The sequence below is a fragment of the Halichondria panicea genome, chromosome 8, assembly GCF_963675165.1.
Source record: "Halichondria panicea chromosome 8, odHalPani1.1, whole genome shotgun sequence".
Classification (NCBI taxonomy): Eukaryota; Metazoa; Porifera; class Demospongiae; order Suberitida; family Halichondriidae; genus Halichondria; species Halichondria panicea.
This window is the reverse complement of record NC_087384.1, coordinates 6,090,512-6,114,016: the sequence shown is the minus strand read 5'-3', so window position 1 is coordinate 6,114,016 and position 23,505 is coordinate 6,090,512. Positions and strand designations below refer to the sequence as shown.

The window sequence follows — 23,505 nt, the reverse complement described above, 5'->3', positions numbered from 1 at the left end:
TTGCTGAGTGGGTTATAAGTGTTCTGTCTCCCACACACAAACAGATATAAAGAATTGAAGAGAGGAGAGTATAAAGACAAGTGAAGCTGAAGCAGGCTGTAGCAAGAAGCACCCTCGATCAGTGGCCCCTTGGGGATAGATTAGCAAGAAAAATAAGATTGACCGGCTGATAAAAAGGTGTGACGCTCTCCGCAAGGCAACACCTGTGAGTTTGTATGCTGCTCAGTATCTTTGAGAAAACGTACATATAAAATGTCACCATGCATACATGATGTACAGTGAGTACTTTTATGTTTATCTCTACTATATATCCGCCTCTTTCAGGTAGAGTGCCTTATTTAATGAACATATTCATAGTGCAATGGTTTTTCGAGTGCATATAATATGGTATTGCAGCATACAAGTCTATGATGCTATATGACGATGTATACCCTGCAGACTAACAATCTCGATGAGAACACGCTGACTCTTGAATACGATCAGGGAAGAAGCCGATAACCAGCACTGAAGAGGTGGACTCGGACGCAACTGTATGAAAGCTACTACGGCAGTGATATTGAGGAACGTATGGGGGTGTGAGGAATGTGGAGGCTGTGACTGCATGGTGTGATATATGTGGGAGATGTGGAGATGGTGGAGTGCCCTGTGTATATTTTGAAGTTGCCGCAGTATGCCATTGAGGTGCATGTTGAGCTCTTATCTTGGTGTAGAGGGATTCTAGACAGGCTAGACAAATTAGCTAGAGACAGGCTCCTAGCTATAAGCGACAACAACTAGTTATAGACAAATTGACTTCACAGTATAGCTTAACCAAATTCTTAGATCGAGGAGCAAAACATCAACTGACAATACAGGGTAAAGCGAGGTTAAAGTGAAGTTAAAGTGAAGTGAGGCAAAAAAGGTAAACAAAACCTTAAATACGTGGAGCAGGGCCCCAGAGGCTCGCACAACAACAAAGGGAGGAAGTGGAGCACTAACAATGAGAATTGTTAGAGAAGAGTATGATATCAACATCAACATCAAATCATGGTTAAGGTAGTAGTAAATATTACATAACATAAGGTGTTAATAAGGTTCTAATAAATGTTAATTTAAAGTAAGGTACATTGAGCGTGAACAGTGCATGCCAGTGTACCACTGGAGATGAACAAACTTTAGTAGCTATAGTGATGAACTACTTGAATATGGATTGAATAATGAAGGGGGGGTATGTGGAGTGTCCATTCATTCTCTCAACATTACGTTTAAAGTTTACTACTGTCTTTTAACAATAATTTTTTTATTCTCAATTAAGCAAATTAAGAGCTCAATTTGATAAAGTTGTTAATTGCATGCAGCAGCTGCTATACTTGTTGACATTGACCGTAACAACAAGACTGAAGTAGCTCATGCTGACCCAGACCACTGACTTGACTATTAATAGAGTGTTCAGGATGAGTACATGTCTGCTTGTTTGCACTGAACTTGTAATCGCCATCATGCACACAAAAAACACCTTTGCAGCACACATGCACACAAATGGGTAAACCACAATCTAATTGCAGTAGCAAATCAACTAAGTTCCCAGGGGATTTCCCTTATGACAGACAGTTAGGTGAAAAATGCATAAAATATACCAGTACTAGGAAAATACCCTGCATATATACCCTCCTATACCCTTGCATTTGGTTTCCAGTTTAATCACTTCTTATAGGAAGATTAGGCATATAGAGGGTAATTTTCATGGGGCAAAATATTCAGAGTTTTCGTGGTTGAAGGTCTGACCACGAATATTTTACCCACGAATGAAGTGACCTTGCCTACCTTTACCTGTAGTGCAAACTCTAACCACAAAAATACTACCTACGAAATGTCTCAAGATTGCTGAACCACGAATATTTTGTTCCCCGAAAATTCCCCGCTATACGGTACTATATATATATTATATACAAGTTGGATGGAAATATGAATCATGCAGAAAATGCATATGGACCCTTACACGTACACACACATGCATAGCGCATGTACATGCACATACAGTTGGGGAGAATTTGGAACCCAGAACAATGAATCATTTTTAGCATGTTAAAGTAATTCACAGTAACCTCCATTATATATATAAAGGTACTTGCATGTGCATGTATATATCACTGTACAAATCATCCCACATTACATGGGCCATGGCATTGTATTTTTTGTCAAACATGTGCACGAAAACAAATTACTATACACTATACTGACATGAAATAAAATAGTTTGTTGCAAGTTTGTAATCTGATTATATGTCCTTATTAAAAGCGTCTTATTAAAAGCGTTTTCTACTGGACCCCTGAGACCTGCAGGAGAGATAGATAAATAGGAAAACGACATGAAACCATGCATGGCCATGCAGTACAATTGTCAATCATATGCGACATGCAGTATACACTCCCTATGTAGTACAGATGAATCACATGCAGTGCGTGCATACCCCTTTCCAGGTCAATCGCACACAATCTGGAACAACCTGGAACAGTTCCATCACTTTAGTTTGCATCTGAGCCCAACCCACCAAATTAGCTTGATGTTATCGCGCCCCCAATGAAGTGGCTATGGCTTGTAGAGATGGGCGTGGGTCAATGGCTGTGCACAAACTAACCATCGATTTTATGCCTTGCTGCTGCCTCGATGGAAGTATGTGTGGCCTTTAAAAGCTGCACTCTGGTCAACTAAGCTGCTTAGCAAGCATGTAGACTATTGTAGAGCTTGTGTCCACTTGTAAAGTGCCTGTGTACACAAATGGCTTGCTGCTTCCTCTTTGAAAATATTCTATGGCTACCAAGATAGTCCAGAGGGTCTACCAATGGATACTACTCAGTCCTACATGCTGTATAGCTTGTTTTAAGTGTCCTAATTGAACAGCTCAGCACAACTTCAAAGGATAATCGCATTCATGATACTATCCAATCTGCCACAGAATCCAATATCATGCAACATTCACAAGTTGATAACACGCTCCCTCCCAGACTGTTGTTGTAAAATTTACAACAATTTGACCAGTAAAGGGATAAAGAAGTAGAGTACATGCACACGACAATCACTAGCATGCTGGGTAAAAATGGCTCACTCAGGACAATCACACGCAATAAAAATGGCCTACAGGCCAATCACATGCATATATGCATGTGCAATATAGAAGAACCTAGGACAATCATGCACTCACATGTTTCTGGAGTGCTGTCCCTGCTGTAGAGTCCTTGCCGCCTGCTGAGCTCTGAACTGAGCCTCTAGCCGTGGGAACATTCCCCCGGCCATACCAGCGTCTCGATTCTTGTTGGAGGGGGTCAGCCTCTGAGATAAGTGAGCTTCCAGTGCAGCCAGACGTCTCTCATCTGCATGTGCATGGGTGCATGCATGGAGGGAGAGACAGTAGTAGCATACGTTTTGCTGAAACATGCTTTTCAAACATATACGCATGTAGCCTCGTTCGTTCCCAGGCCGATCCGTCTCCAATTGAATGCTATAGGTCGACTCCTAGGCCTTGTATTGATTGTATCTGGGCGTGGTTGGAATTCGCTCAAACGAGCGAATTCCTAAGCGACCACATCAAGGTGTTTAGCTAGCTAGCTACCTGTGATTCGACTATATAGACTTCAGTTCTGGATTTCGATGGACAAGGGGAGCGCTGGTCCTACCAAGCTTGTAGTCCATCAAAAATGGTAGCAGAGAGACTTGCCATACCCTGTTGGGAACCACATAAACACATCCCTTCCCTCAGACAGGAGCTTGAGGGCCTGGGCATGTTCCTTCAAGAGAGTAAGGCCTTCTTGCTTTGTGCAAGACAGGGCATATTGCTCCATCGAAATCTAGGAATTCGCTCCTTTGAGCGAATTCCAACCACGCCCTAATACAATTAATACCAGGCCTAGGAGTCGATCTAGCGTTCAATTGGAGACGAATCGGCCTGGGAACGTGGCTAATACGCATGCAGTGTTTACAGCAGCATTATAGTATGTATGTGTATGGGTTACTTAAAAAGCCTAAGCTAAAACAGCATTCAATTAGTATGCCCTACCAAAAACTAATGTGTCCTCTGCACATATGTTCTGATTGTTCAACTCCTTATTTGGATTTAGGGTAGTTTGACTATTTCGAACTTGTCGCTCGAACTATACATGATTCTTCAAATTTAGAGTGGTCGAACTAATCAATGAGTATATATACTGGAAATAACGAATGCATACTGCTGTGCACGAGCACTTACCACTTTCCCTTTGCATGTCCTGATTCCATCTCTGGGACTTTCGACTGTCCCAAATCCATTCCACAGGAGGGGGCAACCTGCACAGTAAATAAGTTCACAGCACACACACGATCACATGATCACTTACGGTGCCATGTCTTGTCGTGAGTTCTTCTGTCTGAGAGTCCCATACTAAGAGAGGATAAGAAAATACCTTGAAATACATGTACATTAATAATTGTGGGCTAGCTTATGAAATTGTGAGGCCATACATAACTTCAATTACACTAATTATAAGCTTCCAATAGGAAACTTTAACGCATGTGTTCAAGTTCTGCAATGCATTCAACTCTTGATTAACTAAATACAGACCATCTTTAGTGTATAGGCACTATTGAATCTTCCCCTCTTGTGTCTGCTAGTGGACACTGGGAGTGGTGATCTGGCCACCGGGTCATCATCCTCATCCTCCTCTAGTTCCGACAGGTCATGTGATTGTTGCCGTGGCAATCTAGGATGCCTCGACGATGCCTTCACGCTGTCTGCCGAGACTGATGATGTCATATGACACGAGCTGCTAGCTGACACACAACCAGATGATGAGGGTTGAGGTTTTCTCTCTTCACTACGAAGCAAGATTAGTTCGAGAGAGTTTTGGCTAGTTGAGGAGGTGTCGTTTGGAGTGCCTGTTGAGTCTGAGAAGTGCTTAAATTGCTCTGCACAAATAGTGTCTCTGAGTTGTAGGAGGATGGTGTAGACTGGGTCTTGGTGTGAGGAGTGTGTAGATATCATGTGATCACGGTAGGTACACCCAGTCTGTAAAGGAGTGTGGAGAATGAATTACAGACACAAACAGTGCATTTTAACATGTTTGTTTTTTCTAGACAAACACTGGCCAGCTAATTGAGACATGCACAGCAAACACATTTCTTTGTAGGTAGAGTAATAACAGATTTGTACTCTATGCAGCCAGTAATTGTTTAATTACATAAACATCATGTAGTACCTACATACATGTACACCTCCCTCACCTGTGGGTGTGGTAGCGGGGAGAACCCGCTGACCCGCCTCTTACAGCACAGGTGCTCCGTACCCAGGGCAGAACGAGGGTGATAGGGACAGAGTGGCAGCTGACAGCACTGGAACACCTGGGGGGGACACAAGAGGTGTGTGAGAATCGGATCATTCATACCAGAAGGTCATGCGATATCTATGGGGCTCCTGTTCATACAATGTAGTATTGTTCAATGTACATGCAGATTATGCTTGAGATATTACCTATTATGTTATTCTTTTATGGTCAAGTTAACAGCCTATTATTCTTTTCAACCTGCTTATTATTCTCATAATTGTTATAAAGGTGTCTATTATGCCAGCATAATTCTCACCTAAAAAGAGACCCCTATACATGCAGTGTAGGAAAAGTATAACTAGAATAGCAAAAATTAATTCAGTCAGGTGGTACTACATGTACACACTGCAGCAGTCTCTGCAGTACTCACTACTGACCTGACAGCAATGGTCACAGGTGAGTGTGTTGATGGCCCCCCACAGCCTCCAGTATATGTCCCTAGGAGTGAGCCTCTCTCGTTTCTGCAATGATTGGATGTGTTTGTTGATGTCCCAGGATGAGTCTGCCTTGTGGGAGAACACCACTCGCCCTGTGCGATCCACCGTCAGCCTGCATGGGTAGATTTTGTTATAATTATAAGAAGATTGTTTGTTGCATATAGTACATGCATGTAGATACTTCTGGAAACTGACCTTTCAGTGATGCAGTGTAGAGTATCGTACTGTTGTATTGTGAGTAGCTTCTGACAGTGTTTGCATCTGCAACAAAAACAATCACCGTAATTTTCAATACTGCCTAAAAGGTTGACTCACCTGTATAGAGTGGTCCTACTGTTGGGGCACTCTGGTGTGGAGTTGGAGGGTTGGAACATCTGCTCCAGTTGGTAGAGGAACAGCTTACTGCACACAACACAGTACAAGTCATACACAAACACATTATAATTCAAGTGTCAATAATGAAGACTAATTAAAAATTTACACTGTGGAACGAAAATGTACACACACTTGAGTGCATTTTGTGCCTTTTTCTCACCTCTTTACTTTGTCCTTCTTGTCTACCAGATTCTCGGCCTCCAGTGGAGTGAACTTTGACCCCAGCCTGGCGATAAGCTTGAGTGGTGTGAGGGTGGAGGAGGAGAACCTTGCATGGTGAAATTCTTGGAGCGTTCTGATAACACACTGGGTGGCCGAGAGGTCAAGTGATGGGTGTGATCTTGTACAGAGTTGTGGGCGTGTCTGTTTGATGGCTGATTGAGCATGGAGCGGACTAGTTTGTTGATTTGCTTCCGACCGTGGCTTGAGATGGGTCGACCAGTAGCAGTCAGTCCTGAGAGATCACCAGCCACTGTACTGTTGGTCAATCGAAGCTCTTCCCACCTCTGAGCACACTACAGTGTGAACATTACATACATGCATACACTAGCTCTAAAGCAATATTTCTTTGAGCATATAATTATATCTAGATTATATCAATTATAGCTAGATCTTGAAATAACTAGGTGTAAACAATTGTTCACAGCTAAAATACCTCTAAATGAATAGAATGCACTTCTTGAAATACAATAGCAATGCAGCTACTGTACTAAGTACCTGCTGTGGAGTGGTTCCTGGCACTAGCTTGGCTATGCTGTCCCAGATCCTGGGGTTGGAGGTGTGGAAGTCAGCTGAGTTCATGAAGGTCCTCAGCATGAGGTCTAGAGCTACTGCTCTAGCGGCTGGACCGCTTCTTGGGTAGGCCATTCTCTGATCTGGGAATGAAATATTTTTGCAAGGTAGCCCCTCCCACTATTTGCAATGTTTTTACAGTTTTTGACTTTTACAATAGCTGACCTTTTCCTTATTGAATATTGGCTTATGACTTTGTGATAAAAATATAGCCTCGTTCCCAGGCCTTACTTTTTCTTGCTGTTGTCACTGTTCATCCATGAAAGACATAGTGAGGCAGCAAAGAAAGAAATGGGCGTACAGTTAAGAAAAAGTATAGTCTCGAATACCCGCCTCAACCTAAAAGCTTGAGCTTTTAGGTTGAGGCGGGTATTCGAGACTAGAAAAAGTAAGGCCTGGTTTGGGAAATCGCGTGATCCACAAGGATTTTTATGAACGTGGGCGATATGTAGCCCACAATCTTGACCTAAGGTATTCTCCCACGCGTTCAGAGTTTTAATAAGACTGTACTGAGACAACCACCAACCTGTGCAAGTCAGATCAGAGTTAACCAGCGTGGCCAGCTCTGGTGGCAGTAGCTACCTGCTATATGATAATGATGACTAAGCTATTCTTGATCTAGAAAGACACAATGATAGTCTGATAGAATCTGAACACACAATTGCAAATTCAATCTAGACTAGTTACTAGTAGATCATCTAGCTAACCCTAAGGTATAGCTAGCTATAGTGCTTGCAAACTTCCAGTTCCAAGTCCATGTCCAGCTTGCTGCTTTATTAGTCATAGATTTCTGCGTGGGTAGTCCAACATCTCTAGTAGTCTCATGAATCAGCCGCCGTTCTTTTGGAACCATTGGTGGTTCCAAAAGAACGGCGGCTGATTCATGAGACTACATCTCTAGCTCAGCATGCCCACGCTCATTTTCACCCTTCTACCCTCACGCGACTTCCCGATACAGGCTCTCCTTTTTCCTAACTCTACGTCTATTTCTTTCTTTACTCCTCCAATTAATACCGTATTTTATCTCATTGAACAATTAATACAGTATTTTATCTTATTGAACGGCTGTGAAAGAACAGAAAAAGGAGAGCCTGTGTAGAGGCTAATAAAAATAAGCAAAACAAACAAACAATACACAATATAACGTTTTGGGGTCTAATTATCTATTTTATGTTGACATTCTAGTGATTCCTTGAGTAGTGAGCACACTTGCTTTGCTTGGTCGTTGCAGCTAAGAGCCAACAGAGCTTGTAGTAGAACTCGATACGTAGCTGTTCCATTGAGTAGATTCTTAGACTTCCATTTCTTAAGAGCTTTATATCTCATCATTTCTATAGTCTGATTGTTACCCTTGATAGCTTCTCTCTCAGCTGCCGTTAATCCCAGCCGCGTTGCTACTAGCTCCCATTGTTCCAGCTTTAGTGAAATATTTAATATATGGTCATCTTTGCACTCCTTATTCCCGTCTGTGCATGTCAATCCATTGCTTGATAGTAGAGCATCAACTTCTGTCGCCTCGTCCCCAGACCTACTTCCGCTTCTTACTAATCGCTTTCTCGAGAGGCGTACTACTTCGGTGCCGGTGGTAGGTGACAGAACTGCTTGTTCAGTAGTGTGATGATGTCCTCGTGCATAAATCCCTCGAAGTGATTGCGTCTCTCCCTCTTCAACAGATGTGATGGGAATTTCCTGTATTGAATGAAAGTTCAGATAATACAGTCAAAATACACAATCTCTGAGCACTAATCAACAAAGAACGGAGGGGTTGCATGAGTGTTCCCTAAATTATACATTATGGTGTGTACGCTTTGCAAAGATTCTTGTAGTGTGTGTAGTAGCAGAGGTTCTTCGCCTCAAATGCATTAGTTAATAAACACACACAATGCTAACTCTAAGAATTGCCTGAAAACACATCAATAGTTAAGTAATGTGTTTCGAAAGCGTTAACTTAGTCCAAAAGGTCAAAGATCACAACATTTTTCATACCCTCACTTACAGCTTGTTCGTTGAGGGGTATCACTGAGTTTTAGGGTTCATACTAAGCTACCAGTTGTAAGGCCATCAAGGGCACAGTTGAGAACTACCTCGCGTATCACTAAACATAATTACGAGTTGAACACGAAACAGTCTAGGGGCTAGACAGACATACAGTGCACTCACACAATTAATGTAAGGTTTGGTAAAATAGCTCGATGTACAAATTCAGGCACACACAAACACTCACCTTTATATACTGACAGACGTAGTCAGCAATCTCCCCTTTCTTCAGCTTTACTAACATCTCCAGAAGGGCCCTGAATGTTGCTTGTGAGAGCTTCTTACTTTTCCAGATTTTCAAGCACTTGATCATGGCTAGGTGGTTACTGTCCAATCTTTTTAATAAAACATCACTTTGCTCGCTAGGTGATAATTCCATCGCATCGACATAGAGCTCCACATTATCAAAGTAAGCAGCCAAATATGGTACCTCTTTTTGCAGGATTTCACGGTCGATTTGGAAAGTAGTGAGCTGATATTTGTCCATCAGCTGTTGAAGAGCTGTACTCACTGGTTTAGAAGATGATCCTACAGTGTGCCCAGTAGCCAATGCTGTATGAGAACATGACATTGTTACAACTGGCATATATACAATAGGCCTATACTGTATAGCGCGAAATTTTCGAGGCACTCTTGTGGGTTGGATAGCTTACCAGAAGCCACGCCTTTAATATTTTCACAGATAATTCTAATTTTTTATTTTCATGTAAGATTGTTAACCCACGAAAACAGCGAAAATTAAGCCCCTCGAAAATGTCACGCTATACGATATAATTTATCTGATATTTAATACATATACATGTAGCCAGAACTGTCCCAATTTAGCACCCCCGTCTGACACTGAAACTGCTTTTCACCTTCCATATATGTAGCTGGGTTACTATAAGCTCCAATAAAGTTAGGAAGCTTGGAACTATGGCTAGAATATTAAAACCTTAAACAGAAAAGCTTTATGCATCCATGCTGATTTACTACACCTGGTGGAGGCGAGGAAGACACAGCATCTCCTTTTTTCGGCTCACTGGCTTGGGCAGTAGTACTGAGCTGACATGTGTCTATCAGTCGTGTGCCCACTGGTTGGGCAGATGATCCTACAGTGTGCCCAGTAGCCGGTGCTGTATAAGAACATGAAATAAATACACATTGTTGTATAATTAGCATAGACGATGCGTTATATGCAGATACAATTATAATGCTTTACACACCTGTATTCTGGAGCCAGATCATTTCTTCAGACTGGACCCTCGATGTGATACTCTCATCAAAGGTGCATCTTAGATTGCCGTCCTTTAGGAGTACTGCGGCATGGAATTGAGGAACCTCCTCAGAATGTGGTGAAGAAGAAAGTGTACAAGGACAAAAGAAAGCTAACTGCAGTTGCTCCTCACTGTATCGAAGTCTTTGACAAGAAGCACGTATTCCAGTATCAATTTGATTGCGAATTTTCGGACACATTGCAGAACAAACATCTTTGCATCCATCCACGTGTATTTCAATATATGAAAAAGAGTCGATCAAAATAACCCGGCAACTACTGCCTGGAGGAGACACAGTACACAATTCTGAGCAATTAGTTTCGGCTTTCCCCTAATAAGCAGAAGCTTCCAACCCAACTGATGAATCAGATAAACTTGAAGGCAACAAAACACTCCTGCACGTGGCCAACCATTAGGAAATCTAATTAACAACGGACTCGCCAAAACAGACAAAAAACGATATTCTATTAATTTGTCTTGAGTAAGCATATCCAAAAGTGAGGGCATGAAGTACTGAGCCGTACGTGATGTGAAATCTATTTCAGAATTTGTAGGCGAAAACGGTGTTAGAATGAGATGACTCATGAATAATTTGAGGAGGTCGGGTGGAGAAAACAATCCTTCCACGTAGTGCCCAGAAAAATAGTCAACAAACTCGAGCGTTATTCGTCTACAGGCGGTGTTAGTTGTTTGTCAAATGACTCAAATTCAGTCGGTGGCAGCAATGTGGCAGATGGTTCATTAGCATCATCTACAGGCAGTGTTAGTTGTTTGTCAAATGACTCAAATTCAGTCGGTGGCAGCAATGTGACAGATATTTCATTAGGATCATCTACAGGCAGTGTTAGTTGTTGTTCAAGTGACTCAAATTCAGTCGGTGGCAGCAATGTGGCAGATATTTCATTAGGATCATCTACAGGCAGTGTTAGTTGTTGTTCAAGTGACTCAAGTTCAGCCGGCCATGGATCTTCGATTATTGGATCTTCAATTACTGTCTCCGTCGAATCTTTTGCTTGAATTTCACGAACTATGCCCGAAATCATAGCTCCAACAATGTCTCGCATTTTTTTTTCATTCACTTCTTTCCACTTGTTGTTATGGGAATGGACCTTGATATCAGTTACATCTCTAACATGAACAGAAATATCAGCAAGAGGAGTGCTATCTCTAGAGCTCGGACGACCCTGATTACAAAGAATGCGTTTGATACATGTTTTTCCAACACCCGCTTCTCCTTGAATTAGAGCATTCGTTATTTTCACAGTGACTGCGCCATCTCTTAGAGCATCGTCGAATATCCTCCTCTGTTGCCTTTGTTTGAGTAGTGATTCCTGGAGTCGTGATTCCTGGAGTAGTGATTTCTTGAGTAGTGAGCACACTTGGTTTGCTAAGTCATTGCAGCCACAGTCCAACAAAGCTTGTAGTAGAACTCGATAAGTAGCTGTTCCACAGAGTGGAGCCTTAGATTTCCATTTCTTAATAGCGATATATCTCATCATTTCTATACTCTTATACATGTAGTTATATTGGATGTCTTCAATCTCAGCTGGCGTTAATCTCAGCCACGTTGCTACTATCTCTCACTTTTCCAGCTTCAGTGAAATATTTAATATATGGTCAACTTTGCACTCCCTATTCGCGTCAGTGTACATCAATCCATTGCTGGCTAGTAGGGCTTCTACTTCTGTGGTAGGTGACAGAACTGCTTGTTCAGTAGTGTGTTCCTGCCCTTGTGCCACGGACATCCCTCGAAGTCCAAATAGAGATTTGGTGGAAATTTCCTGTATTGAATGAAACTTCAGTCACAATTAAACTAATCAACAAAGAACATTATGGTATATGCTGCTTTGCCAGGAGCACATTACAGAAGGAGCGTCTAACTCCGCATGGGTTCGAAAATTGCATATCGTGTGTTTTCCTAAACGCCGCATTGCCTTATAAGAAAAGTGTGTAAGTACTGTGTACATATTTTACAGACCGCGGTCAGCCTGTGAATATCACGGATTTTATATGTAGTGCAGCAGGAGAGTTAGGTTGAGCCAGAAAGAGCTAAAATGAATAGCTAGATCTTTGATGGATGTTGGTACATCATGGAAGAGATAGTCATTGGTGAGTTACAGAAAATTCTAAAAGAGGAGCATATCTAATTACTTTGCAAACTTGCACGAGATGCGATTCCCGAGGTAAGACGCTCCTTCTGTAATGTGCTCCTGCTTTGCATATATCTATCGTCAACCAATTATAAGGAATGCTCAACCACGCCCATACTTTATGCCGACTACCCTCAATGTTGATTGCAGTGTGTAGTAGCAGAGGTTCTTCGACTCAAATACGTTAGTAATTAGCACACGTAATGCTAACTCTAAGAATTGTCTGAAAGCACATCAATAGTAATTAAGCTTGTAAGTAATGCGTTTCAAAAGCGTGTCAAAGATCATAACATTTTTTCATACCTGCGCTTACAGCTTGTTTGTCGAGGGTAATCATTGATTTTTACTAGCTATATTTTGTTTACTGCTTACAATTGTAAGAACATCAGGGGCACAGTGATTACTGACTGCAAGTAGAACTCTAGCTATGTCAAATGCGAAACAGTCTTTTGACCCTGGCAGATCCTCTAGTGTAGTACGGGCTAGACAGACATACGTACAATGCATCCATACAATTGATAAGGTTTGGTGCCATTCAAAATAGCTTGACGTACACACAAACACTCACCATGCAGACTTTGTCAGCAATCGCCTCTTTCTTCAGCTTTATTAGCATCTCCAGAAGGGCCCTGAATGTCGCTTGTGAGAGCTTCTTTCTTTTCCAGATGTTCAAGCACATGATCATGGCTAGGTGATTACTGTCCAATCTTGTTAACAAAACATCACTTTTCTCGCTAGGTGATAATTCCATAGCATCGACATAGAGCTCCACATTGTCAAAACAGGCAGCCAAATATGACACGTCTGTTCGCGGGATTTCATGGTTGATTTGGAAAGTAGTGAGCTGATATTTGTCCATCAGCTGTTGAAGAACTGCACTCACTGGTTTAGAAGATGATCCTAAAGTGATCCCAGTAGCCAGTGCTGTGTATAAGAACATAACATTGTTGCAACTGGCATATAATTATAACTGATTAATACATAGGTGCCAAGGCAACTGTCCCGGAATGGCCGGGACTGTCCCAGATTTAGCACCCCTATCCGGCACTGAAGCTGCTATATCTCAGATTCTAAGGTTGCTGCTCCTGAGCTGGGTATAATTTTATAAGCTCCAATAAAGCTTAGCAAAGCCTACAAGTATGGCTAGAATCTTAAAATGGTGAACAGAAACAGTTTCGCCTTTTATATGCATAAGAACTTTAACTTCATACTGAGCTATACTAACCTGGTGCAGATGACAAGGACACAGCGTCTTCTTTATTCGGCTCACTGGCTTGTGTCTGGATGACTGAAGTACAAGAAATGATGAAACACAGAAAGTAGATATTAAATATTAAACTCACAAATTCTACAAACTTGGTCAGCCAAAGCTCCCTCACAAAGACTAATCAAAATCTCCAACAACGACCGATAAGTGAAGTCACGAATGAATTTTCCCCATTTCATTAAAGCATCATACATGGCCTGTTGATTGCCATGCTTGGAGGCACAATCCTTCAGATCCTCTACATCAGCATTATTGAGATCAAACCCTGAGCTCCTAACAAACTTTTTATAGCTGCCAAGTAGACCAGCCAGGCTCCACAATTGTTCCTGCTCAATTCTTTGGTCTAGCTGGGTGTCTGTTACGCCAGTCTTCTGCTTCAGAGTATGAATATCAATATTGAGCTGGCTATATCTTGTAGCCATCTTGTAGACTCTACAAGACTCACCCTCTTCCGTTTGTTTATGTTTTCTAGTTGGGCGTGGCCCATAATTATGAAGAAAACGCTGACTCAGCATACATGTATGAAGAAGGTGAAACCCCTTGGGAGCTTTATCAAGAGAACTAGAGAGGATAGAAAAGCCACCATGTCTTCTGAGTCAGAGAGAGGAAAGAAGAATTCCTACAGACGTGGAAATGTAGTCAGTCCAGAGCCAGCCAGGTGAGGGTCACTGGGAGAGTGGGTCTTAATTGTGTGTGTTCAACTTTTTCTTTGTATACACAGTGATCAAAGCACAATGAAAAATGTGATTGGTTTTCTACAAGACTATGTACCGCAGGTAAGTCACACGCACGCACCTTGTAAATGACTGTGTATGACTACGACTGATGATTACATTAACAAGTAAGTTATAAATCGTTATTGTTACGATAGGATACCTATCTTTCTGTACCCTCACAGGCAGTATCTGGACCTAAAGATGATAAGAGAGAGCGTGTGCTGTGGGTGCGGTTTGAATCATGTGACATTAATGACGCGTCGCTAGGTGACGGTGTGAGGGGGAATCCCCTACTGCTGATACTGGGCTTGGCCAACGGGTTCGCAGTATGGACGGTCACGGTGGGTGAAGTAATAGACACACCAGATGGTTAGTATGTGGTTATTGGCATACAGTTTTATCCCTCTCCATTTTACTCTGCCCATGTATCATAATTACGTAAATTTGATACTTCCTTGAAGATTATGGGACCACAAGTCATCTGCAAAATCATTGCTTGCCACTAAAATCACGTGAATTCTTAGAATAATAATTTCTGTTACCTCCCTCACAGCCCGGTGGTGATGCTCGTGAAGTGTACTGTGTGTGTGGTGAGGGGGAGACTACGAGAGTTGCCAAGCTACTGCCCACACCCCAGAGCTACGAGGGCGTCACACCAGACAAGTTCCCTGAGGCAAGACCCATCATGGCCGTTGTCAAGAAGGGGAGGTAAGGATTGAATTCTTGAAAATAAAATTAATGTTATTCACACACACACACACCCTCCATGCAGACACAACAGTGGTAGTACGGTGGCCTACTCCACACTGCAGCTGCTCTCTCTGAGGACCAATGGAGGGGACAACACTGTTAAGAAGTTTGTCTTCAAGACTAGACCCATTGTTGATGTGCACTGCAACAGAAGGTGAGGTACCATAGAATCAGCACATGACTACAATGCTCACACCATTGAGACCACCTCTCTATTGAGACCACTTAGTACTGTCCCTACAACGCTCACATATTGACCTTCCCACCTCTCTATTGAGACCACTCAGTACTGTCCCTACAATGCTCACGCTATTGACCTCTCTAAAGAGGCCACCTCTCTATTGAGACCACTCAGTACTGTCCCTACAATGCTCACGCTATTGACCTCTCTAAAGAGGCCACCTCTCTATTGAGACCACTCAGTACTGTCCCTACAATGCTCACGCTATTGACCTCTCTAAAGAGGCCACCTCTCTATTGAGACCACTCAGTACTATCCCTACAATGCTCACGCTATCGACCTCCCTAAAGAGACCACCTCTCTATTGAGACCACTCAGTACTGTCCCTACAATGCTCACATATTGACCTCCCTAAAGAGACCACCTCTCTATTGAGACCACTCAGTACTGTCCCTACAACGCTCACATATTGACCTCCCTAAAGAGGCCACCTCTCTATTGAAACCACTCAGTACTGTCCCTACAATGCTCACACCATTGAGACCACCTCTCTATTGAAACCACTCAGTACTATCCCTACAATGCTCACGCTATTGACCTCCCTAAAGAGACCACCTCTCTATTGAGACCACTCAGTACTGTCCCTACAATGCTCACGCTATTGACCTCCCTAAAGAGACCACCTCTCTATTGAGACCACTCAGTACTATCCCTACAATGCTCACGCTATTGACCTCCCTAAAGAGACCACCTCTCTATTGAGACTAACTGTACAGGCCTCAGTACAGTATAGCCAGATACTTCAATATCCTAAGACTAATGCTTGCTCTTCCCCAGAGTGGTGGTGATTGTGTTCCAGAAGAGGATGGTTGTGTTGGACGCTGGTTCACTAGACAACAAGTATGTCATACGAAGTAAGTCCTTCAAAAACACCTATCGCATACGATCACCCACTCTCTCTATGCATTGTAGACAGCTACCCTTCCGTGGGGTATCCGTGCAACCCCGTTGCCCTGGGAACCAGATGGTTGGCCTTCTCGGAAACCAAGGTACACCTGTACAACAATATTATTACATGGATACATTTTAACAAACACCAAGTAACCAAATTCGATGTTTTCTACGTTTTCTACAGCTGTCGTCTAAGCACCAGAGTGTGGGGGGTATGTCAGATGCCACGCCCCCCTCCGTGGCCACCACCGTGCTCAAGAACGTCAAGAAGGGCATCTCAGCTCTCAGTGAGTGCACACTACACGCTACATGTACAGTGTAGGGGTCATTGCAAACATCAAGGGGAGGGGGAGGGGCTATTGAGACCAATCCAGTTTGTGTGAGATTCATTTCATCACAGTACAGGGATAGTGGGGAAGGGAAAAATGGCCAGAGAGAGTGTGGGAGAGAAGGGGGTTAGAGTGCTAGCTATTGCTACATAGCTAATCCATTGCTCTCTCTCTCTCTCTCTCTCTCTCTCTCTCTCTCTCTCTCTCTCTCTCTCTCTCTCTCTCTCTCTCTCTCTCTCTCTCTCTCTCTCTCTCTCTCTCTCTCTCTCTCTCTCTCTCTCTCTCTCTCTCTCTCTCTCTCTCTCTCTCTCTCTCTCTCTCAGCTGATACTATCTCTGGACTGACTGGAAAGACTCAGTCAGGCTCCACTGAGTCTCCAGAGCACACTCATCAACAGGTGACTAGATCACTACATGTATAGTGTGTGTGTGTGTGTGTGCGTGTGCGTACCGTATAGCGGGTAATTTTCGAAGGACAAAATATTCGTAGTTCAGCAATATTGAGACATTTCGTGGGTAATATTTTCGTGGTTGCTGCTTGCACTGCAGGTAAAGGTAGGCAAGGTCGCTTATTCGTGGGTAAAATATTCGTGGTCAGACCTCCAACCACGAAAACCACGAATATTTTGCCCCACGAAAATTACACGCTATACGGTATATGCGTATGTAACTATCCAACTGACTGTAAACAATACACTAATCTCCCTCCTCCATAGACAACTGACTCCACCAGTGCCAACATCATCACAGTATTGGACACTATCAAGACACACACACAAGAGGTGAGTACTCTGGTACAGTAGCCTTGCCCTTACTCCTCAGAATGGAGAATGGAGTACAATGTACGTGTTTCAATACTTAAGTTTGAGGCCCCAATTAATCATAGGGAGTTCTACAATACAGCCATATATGGTTTACAGGTCGATCGATACTTTGTTTTACACGTCACACTCTATTTTTGTTGCCTCCAGTTCAAAGTTCAGGAGCTGGATCGAGAGAGTGGTGGAGTGATAGCTCACTTTGTGGCCCACACTGGACCTTGTGTGCACATTGCTGCTCTGGCATTCAACTCAAGGTATCAACATTACACCACTGTACATGTACAATGTAGTTCCTCTGGTATTCAACTCAAGGTATCAACATTACACCACTGTACATGTACAATGTAGTTCCCTCTGGCATTCAACTCAAGGCATTCCTTTAATGAACATTACACCACTGTACTATGTTATTGTAGGTCCCTCTGGTATTTCTAGTGTAAAAAAATGCGATTATGGATTTTTGACTTATTAAAGCATCTCTCTGATGCTTCCTTGGATGTTTTTGTGTGTCATACTTACGAGTGAGATTACTTTTGTGTTGACGGTTAGGATCAAAGGAGTGAACTACTAACATGTCTAAAACAAACACCACCAAATAATGGGAGAGGCGATGATGGAAGCTTATAATGTACATTAAGTTTACTGTTATAGCATTAATGATTTATGTTTACACCACTTCAAAGCTGCCCCCCCCTCTTCCTTCCAGTGGTACCCTCCTGGTCTCGGCTAGTACCGAGGGCAACAGTTTCCATGTGTTCCACATCCTGCCCCACCCCTGGCTCTCCTCCGAGACTGCTATACACCATATCTACACTCTCTATCGGGGGGCCACCAGCGGAGTGGTACGTACTACTACCAGTCTTGGTATCATTACATAATACTATACCCTGCCATTAATCCCTTGATAGTTGCAATGCATGTATTCAAGCACGTATTACATGAGTACGTATATCACGTTGTCAAGGTTACAAGCATGTAGTAAATACAAGCGTGTAGTAACAGTCATACAGTCCCTTCCGTGTCTTATAGTTTTTATTACACGATCGCGTAGCCTCGAGGCATAATACAGTAAGGGATCGTTGCGTTATAAAACACGTAATTATAGCATGAGAATCCTTGTGTTGTTTTTATGTAATTATATACGTGTACAGGCAGCTCACCCTCGTGCTTGTGTCTGTATAATTATTTCATAAAACACTTTGTTTCATGCTATAATCTATTACATAACACACGCTGTACTTCTAGATTATATTATAGCTATAGCTAAAACAGTCCATGTACACTACATGTACGTAGATAACAAGTTTATAAGTCTTTAATGAAGTTATGGTTGTGTACGACAGCTGATGAACCACTTGCACACTCGTACTTTCACGCTCGAAATATCATTTTCAACTTCTCCTGTGCCAACCTTCTCGACAACTTCACCAGAGCATTCAGCCACAGCGTTGGAACTCTCCTTCTGTCTCATCTCAAACTGTGTCCTCGCGTCCTTAACTGAGTTCTGGATCGATTTTTGCGTTTGTGCAGTTTCCCCAGTGATATTCTGTAGGAATTTGCCGATAGCATTATCCAAAGCTTGCATGACTTGGTTTCTTCCTTGTACCGTAATTTCATTTGTGTGATCGTAGTTAGTGTTGCCCTCATTTACTTGTGGGTCTTGCCCTTCAAGAATCTTCTTCTGTGCGGCATCTATATGTCCGTTTAACTTGTCAAATTGGCTTTTCTCTGTTTCTTTTTTTGTCTTCTTTATCTCCTGAGGTTTGTAGAATCTAGTGATGACCCAGTATGCTAACAGCAGGAGTGCTGCTAACAGCAGGAATACTCCTACCGCTATTGTAATACATGCTGTGATGCCAACCATAGCCAAGTGTATTATACTTGCAGTATCTTCAGACTTCACACACCTAAGCAGTCTATAGTCACTGTTTTTGCTGCATATGCTGCACGTAGTACGTACATATTTGGCATGCAGACGTGTATATTTATATTCACATAGAACACGTGTACATTACATAATATTATATTCATAGGTGACATTTTAAAAATCCGGTTCAAATATGTTATGAATAAGTTTAAGCTACCGCGCCCACTACCTGGTACACGTATAGTGTTACTTGTACCATGTATAGTGCTAAGTATAATTATAGTCATTAGCACATACACCTGCGCACCCCCCACCACTATTCATGGCATACATTCAACACACCTGGCTCTGCAGGTCCATACGGGAAATATTGACACATCTATGTCCATTAGACCCATGGATTATCCCCATACTTACACGAGGTTTTTGCTGTAAATAGTTGCATGCCCTCTTGTCTTTATACACCCTCTTACAATTAATAACGTTGTTATAATTGCTGTTATTATTTTGTGCAGCAATAGCAGAACTCCCATCTATTCATGTACGCCCACCCTAATTGCATGCTACACGGCAGCTACAGGTGGGATAGACTTAATTTCGAAAACAGTATTTTGTCTCGAAATTACGCCCACTCACTAAGAAGCTAAATGTGTTTTTTTGCGTCTGAGGCCTGCTAGCGCTTGAAATACATCACTACACAACAGTTAAACAATACAGTAATGCATGGATAAAGTAGCATGTATCAAATATACAAGTGTATTATAAGGTTGTTCCTTGTCACTGTCAGAGTCTTCAACAGAGATTCAGAGAAAATTGTCCTTGTCTCTTATACTTCCAAAAATCAGAGCAATATTGGATTTATACATGTATATATCTAGCTATCTTCAGCTAACCAGCTTACACAAGAAACTGCTATTGTCTTCTCACTGACACGATTGCATCACTTCCTGGTGGGCGTATTCTTGAGGCATATAGCCTATGCAGGAACTTTCACTCAAAAGTGGGGTTGGGCAGAATCATTTCGGACATGTTTGGTGTAATCTCGGTAGAATACGGTATATCCACATACCCCTGTCCATACACACGCACTCCTACAGGTCCAGGACATCTGCTTCAGTGGAGACAGTCGTTGGGTTGGAGTGAGCACACTCAACGGGACTACCCACGTCTTCCCCCTCTCCCCCTACGGAGGGGAGATCACTGTACGCACTCACACACCTCGGAGGGTCGTTAACAAGATGTCTCGATTCCATACCACGGCCGGAATCGGATTACCATCACAGGCAGTGTCAAGTACCGGTATCACTGCTCAGACATCTAGGAGCTCACAATCGCCACCTTTAGAGAACAGGGAAATTCCCTCCGTTGCCGGGGGCAATGGACTCACTGTGATGAGCAACAGCTGGAACAACCCTAGAGCCCTCCCGTTGCCTTGTCCAGTGGTGGTGAATGCACTCCAACAGATCAAGCAGCCGTACGTCTCAACGTCAGGTGAGGGAGAGGTGCATGTGTGTGTGACCTGTTGGGCTTGAACCGGCATGGCAATTTGGATTCCTAGCCCAGCTACATGTTTACGTACACTGAAGCCATACATAGTGTGTTTAGGCGCACACTAGCCTTGTTTCTGGCCCAACTTTTGTCTATATTGTAACACTAGAAGTTAGAAAATCGCCGTGGCAATGTACTAGCTGTATGGCTGTGTCACTGAATTACCTATAATGTCAGGGATGGTGGATAATTATAACAATTGTAAACTGTCCTGCTACAGTAATGTTGCATTGTGCATGCACACAGAGTCTGTGGGGGGTCCCATGCCCACTCCACCCACCAGTAGGGGGTCTGACAACGGAGACCCGTTTGTAACTCTGGCCGGACCTGAAACGACGTGTGTGCGTGCCGTGTTCTGGGAGGGAGGGGACACCCTCGGCAAGACGTGGGGGCGGGCAGGTGAGAGGTTGTGTGTGTGTGTGTGTGTGTGGAAGCGTAACTATTATTGAACAGCCATACATTGTAACTTAAGTTCAAGTGGTACAATCACTGATTTTCTGAAAGCTTATACACTGTACATGTATTAAATATCGAAGCGTATATTTCAGATGGTGTGTCCCAACTCTTAAATTTATAATTTGTGTCATTTTCTTTTCACTTTAATATAGCTCACAGGGTTTCATCTAGTGGGGGGGGGGGGGCTGGGGTGAACCTTCCCCCCCAAACTTTTAATCCTAGATGAAACCCTGGCTCAGATATGTTGTCGAAATTCCTCAAAAATGATTTGATTTTTAAAACAAACCATCTTTTTAAGCTCAGAGTATTCTTTCAAAATAACACTGTTGTATTTGGACCAATAAAACTTGAGTAATGGCGCTCAAAGATCCTCAACCCCACCTTCCCACCCACACACACACAGATTCGTCCAATGAAAGAGCAGCGTACTCATTGTTTGTTGTGGGAGCGACTGGTGAGCTGACAGAGCACGGCCTGGAGCCACACAAACTCACCACGGCCCCGGACGGTGAAGATGCCCCCATTGAACTAACCAGGACCCCCAAACTCTGCTGGAAACTACTCAGGTAGGTGTGGTGTAGGTGTGGTCCCATATGGCCCAATTTCAAATTGTATAGCTCTTGGAAGGCACTTGGCATGTTTTATCAGTGTACATGTCTCTCTGTAGCTTCCCTGTGACTGGTTCGATGGCCGTCCCCCTGACCAAGGACAATCCTCTACTGGAGAACAGGTCACCCGCACCCAGCAGTGAGTATACATGGCAATACACAGCACGTGTACAATGTATACCAGATAGACACGTATGATTATCATCATTAAAACTTACTTGTACATTTGAACAAATATACTTTACTAATGTAATGAATAGTTAGTTACATGTGCATATGATACACATACAGTACATGTAGTCTCTGAAACACGTAACTTCTTCACTCACTCGCTCTTGATACAATCATGACAGTTTCTCTCTTTGTTGCTTACAGACCAGCCACGTCCCCAGACTAACGACCAATGGCTGTCCCAGGTGGAGATCCTGACTCATGCTCCACCCACTCGTCGACTGTGGATGGGGCCGCAGTTCTCATTCAAGTCGTACCAGTCCCCCACCCCCAGCCCACCCTCCAGTAACACCATGATCAGCACACCCAGCCCACCCAACACTGTCATTTACACAGGTAGCACGCACACATGTTACCTGAGAGCTAGTAAATATGCAATTTGTGTACACTGTAATGTAGCCTAAGAACTGTAGAATTTTTGTGTATAGCATGTGAAAAAGTTCACAGGCATGTAATATATATCGTATACATGTAGCGGGTAATTTTCGTTGGTGCAAATTTTCGTATGAACCACCCATTTAAATCGTACAGCTCAGAATAGTGACGTTGATAATTTCGTAGTTTTAATTTTCGTATGATGCTCTTTAATACGAAATATACGAACATTTCCACCGTACGAAAATAACCCGCTATATGGTAGCTAGTTTCCGAGTACATTTTGTTGTGTTGTCATGGTAACATATTTGGGACTTTCCCTTATACAGGTAGTCTCAATTCTCCCAGAGGGGCTGACTCACAACGTGCCACACTGCACCCAAGCTCAGGTGAGCGAGCACACAGCGTCTTAATAATAATGTGATGTTGATTTTGACAAATCTGTTTCAGACAATCCTCTCTCTGACTTGCTGTCTGAGCCAAAAAAACAGCATCATTTTTTAAAACACACCTCTGTAAAAAAACAGCACCATTTTTTTAAAAAACCCTCTGTAAAAAAAACAGCATCATTTTATAAAACACACCTCTGTAAAAAAAAACAGCACCATTTTTTTAAAACCCTCTAAAAAAACAGCATCATTTTTTAAAACACACCTCTGTTAAAAAAACAGCACTATTTTTTTAAAACCCTCTGTAAAAAAAACAGCACCATTTTAAAAAACAGCATCATTTTTTTAACTGCTAATTTTAGCGGTAATCACCTCCCATAACATTTTTGGTGTATTACACCTAGCTTTCTGTACCCTCACAGACAGTATCTGGACCTAAAGGCGAGCGTGTGTTGTGGGTGCAGTTTGAGTCATGTGACATTAATGATGCGTCGCTAGGTGACGGTGTGAGGGGAAATCCCCTACTGCTGATACTGGGCTTGGCCAATGGGTTTGCAGTATGGACAGCCATGGTGGGTGAAGTATTAGACACATCAAATTGTGATTATTGGTATACAGTTTTGTCCCTCTAAATTAG

General features: G+C 42.7%; 3 protein-coding genes and 1 pseudogene across 5 annotated transcripts; 1 reads left to right on the top strand and 3 right to left on the bottom strand.

Moving 5' to 3' along the window:
- Nucleotides 1–2,029: 2,029 nt before the first annotated feature.
- Nucleotides 2,030–23,505, bottom strand: part of LOC135340443 (SANT and BTB domain regulator of class switch recombination-like) — a 28,873-nt pseudogene continuing 7,397 nt past the window's right edge.
- Nucleotides 6,307–7,229, bottom strand: LOC135340434 (SANT and BTB domain regulator of class switch recombination-like). The gene is made up of 2 exons (XM_064536785.1): nt 6,863–7,229; nt 6,307–6,660 (listed from the first exon to the last, which is right to left on the bottom strand). The coding sequence occupies exons 1-2, from the start codon at nt 7,010–7,012 to the stop codon at nt 6,328–6,330; spliced, it is 483 nt and encodes a 160-aa protein (XP_064392855.1). The 5' UTR covers nt 7,013–7,229; the 3' UTR covers nt 6,307–6,327.
- LOC135340398 (uncharacterized) lies at nt 7,961–14,134 on the bottom strand. Of its 2 annotated transcripts, XM_064536745.1 has the most exons (7): nt 13,724–13,803; nt 13,606–13,668; nt 12,949–13,304; nt 10,180–12,011; nt 9,952–10,089; nt 9,162–9,526; nt 7,963–8,626 (listed from the first exon to the last, which is right to left on the bottom strand). In XM_064536745.1, exons 4-7 carry the CDS (start codon nt 10,427–10,429, stop codon nt 8,093–8,095), a joined length of 1,287 nt encoding a protein of 428 aa, XP_064392815.1. In that variant the 5' UTR covers nt 10,430–12,011; nt 12,949–13,304; nt 13,606–13,668; nt 13,724–13,803; the 3' UTR covers nt 7,963–8,092. The 2 variants fall into 2 exon arrangements, with proteins under 2 accessions (XP_064392814.1, XP_064392815.1); XM_064536744.1 differs by lacking the exons at nt 10,180–12,011; nt 12,949–13,304 and having other exon boundaries at nt 7,961–8,626; nt 13,724–14,134.
- On the top strand, nt 14,139–23,430 carry LOC135340383 (BCAS3 microtubule associated cell migration factor-like). 2 transcript variants are annotated; one of them, XM_064536719.1, is made up of 19 exons: nt 14,139–14,305; nt 14,369–14,423; nt 14,546–14,704; nt 14,917–15,071; nt 15,136–15,267; nt 16,132–16,208; nt 16,267–16,343; nt 16,430–16,532; nt 16,898–16,971; nt 17,290–17,355; nt 17,545–17,648; nt 18,101–18,236; nt 20,359–20,752; nt 21,056–21,208; nt 21,669–21,831; nt 21,933–22,012; nt 22,249–22,440; nt 22,809–22,868; nt 22,930–23,120. In XM_064536719.1, exons 1-19 carry the CDS (start codon nt 14,139–14,141, stop codon nt 23,103–23,105), a joined length of 2,523 nt encoding a protein of 840 aa, XP_064392789.1. In that variant the 3' UTR covers nt 23,106–23,120. The 2 variants fall into 2 exon arrangements, with proteins under 2 accessions (XP_064392789.1, XP_064392790.1); XM_064536720.1 differs by lacking the exon at nt 22,930–23,120 and adding an exon at nt 23,291–23,430 and having other exon boundaries at nt 14,140–14,305.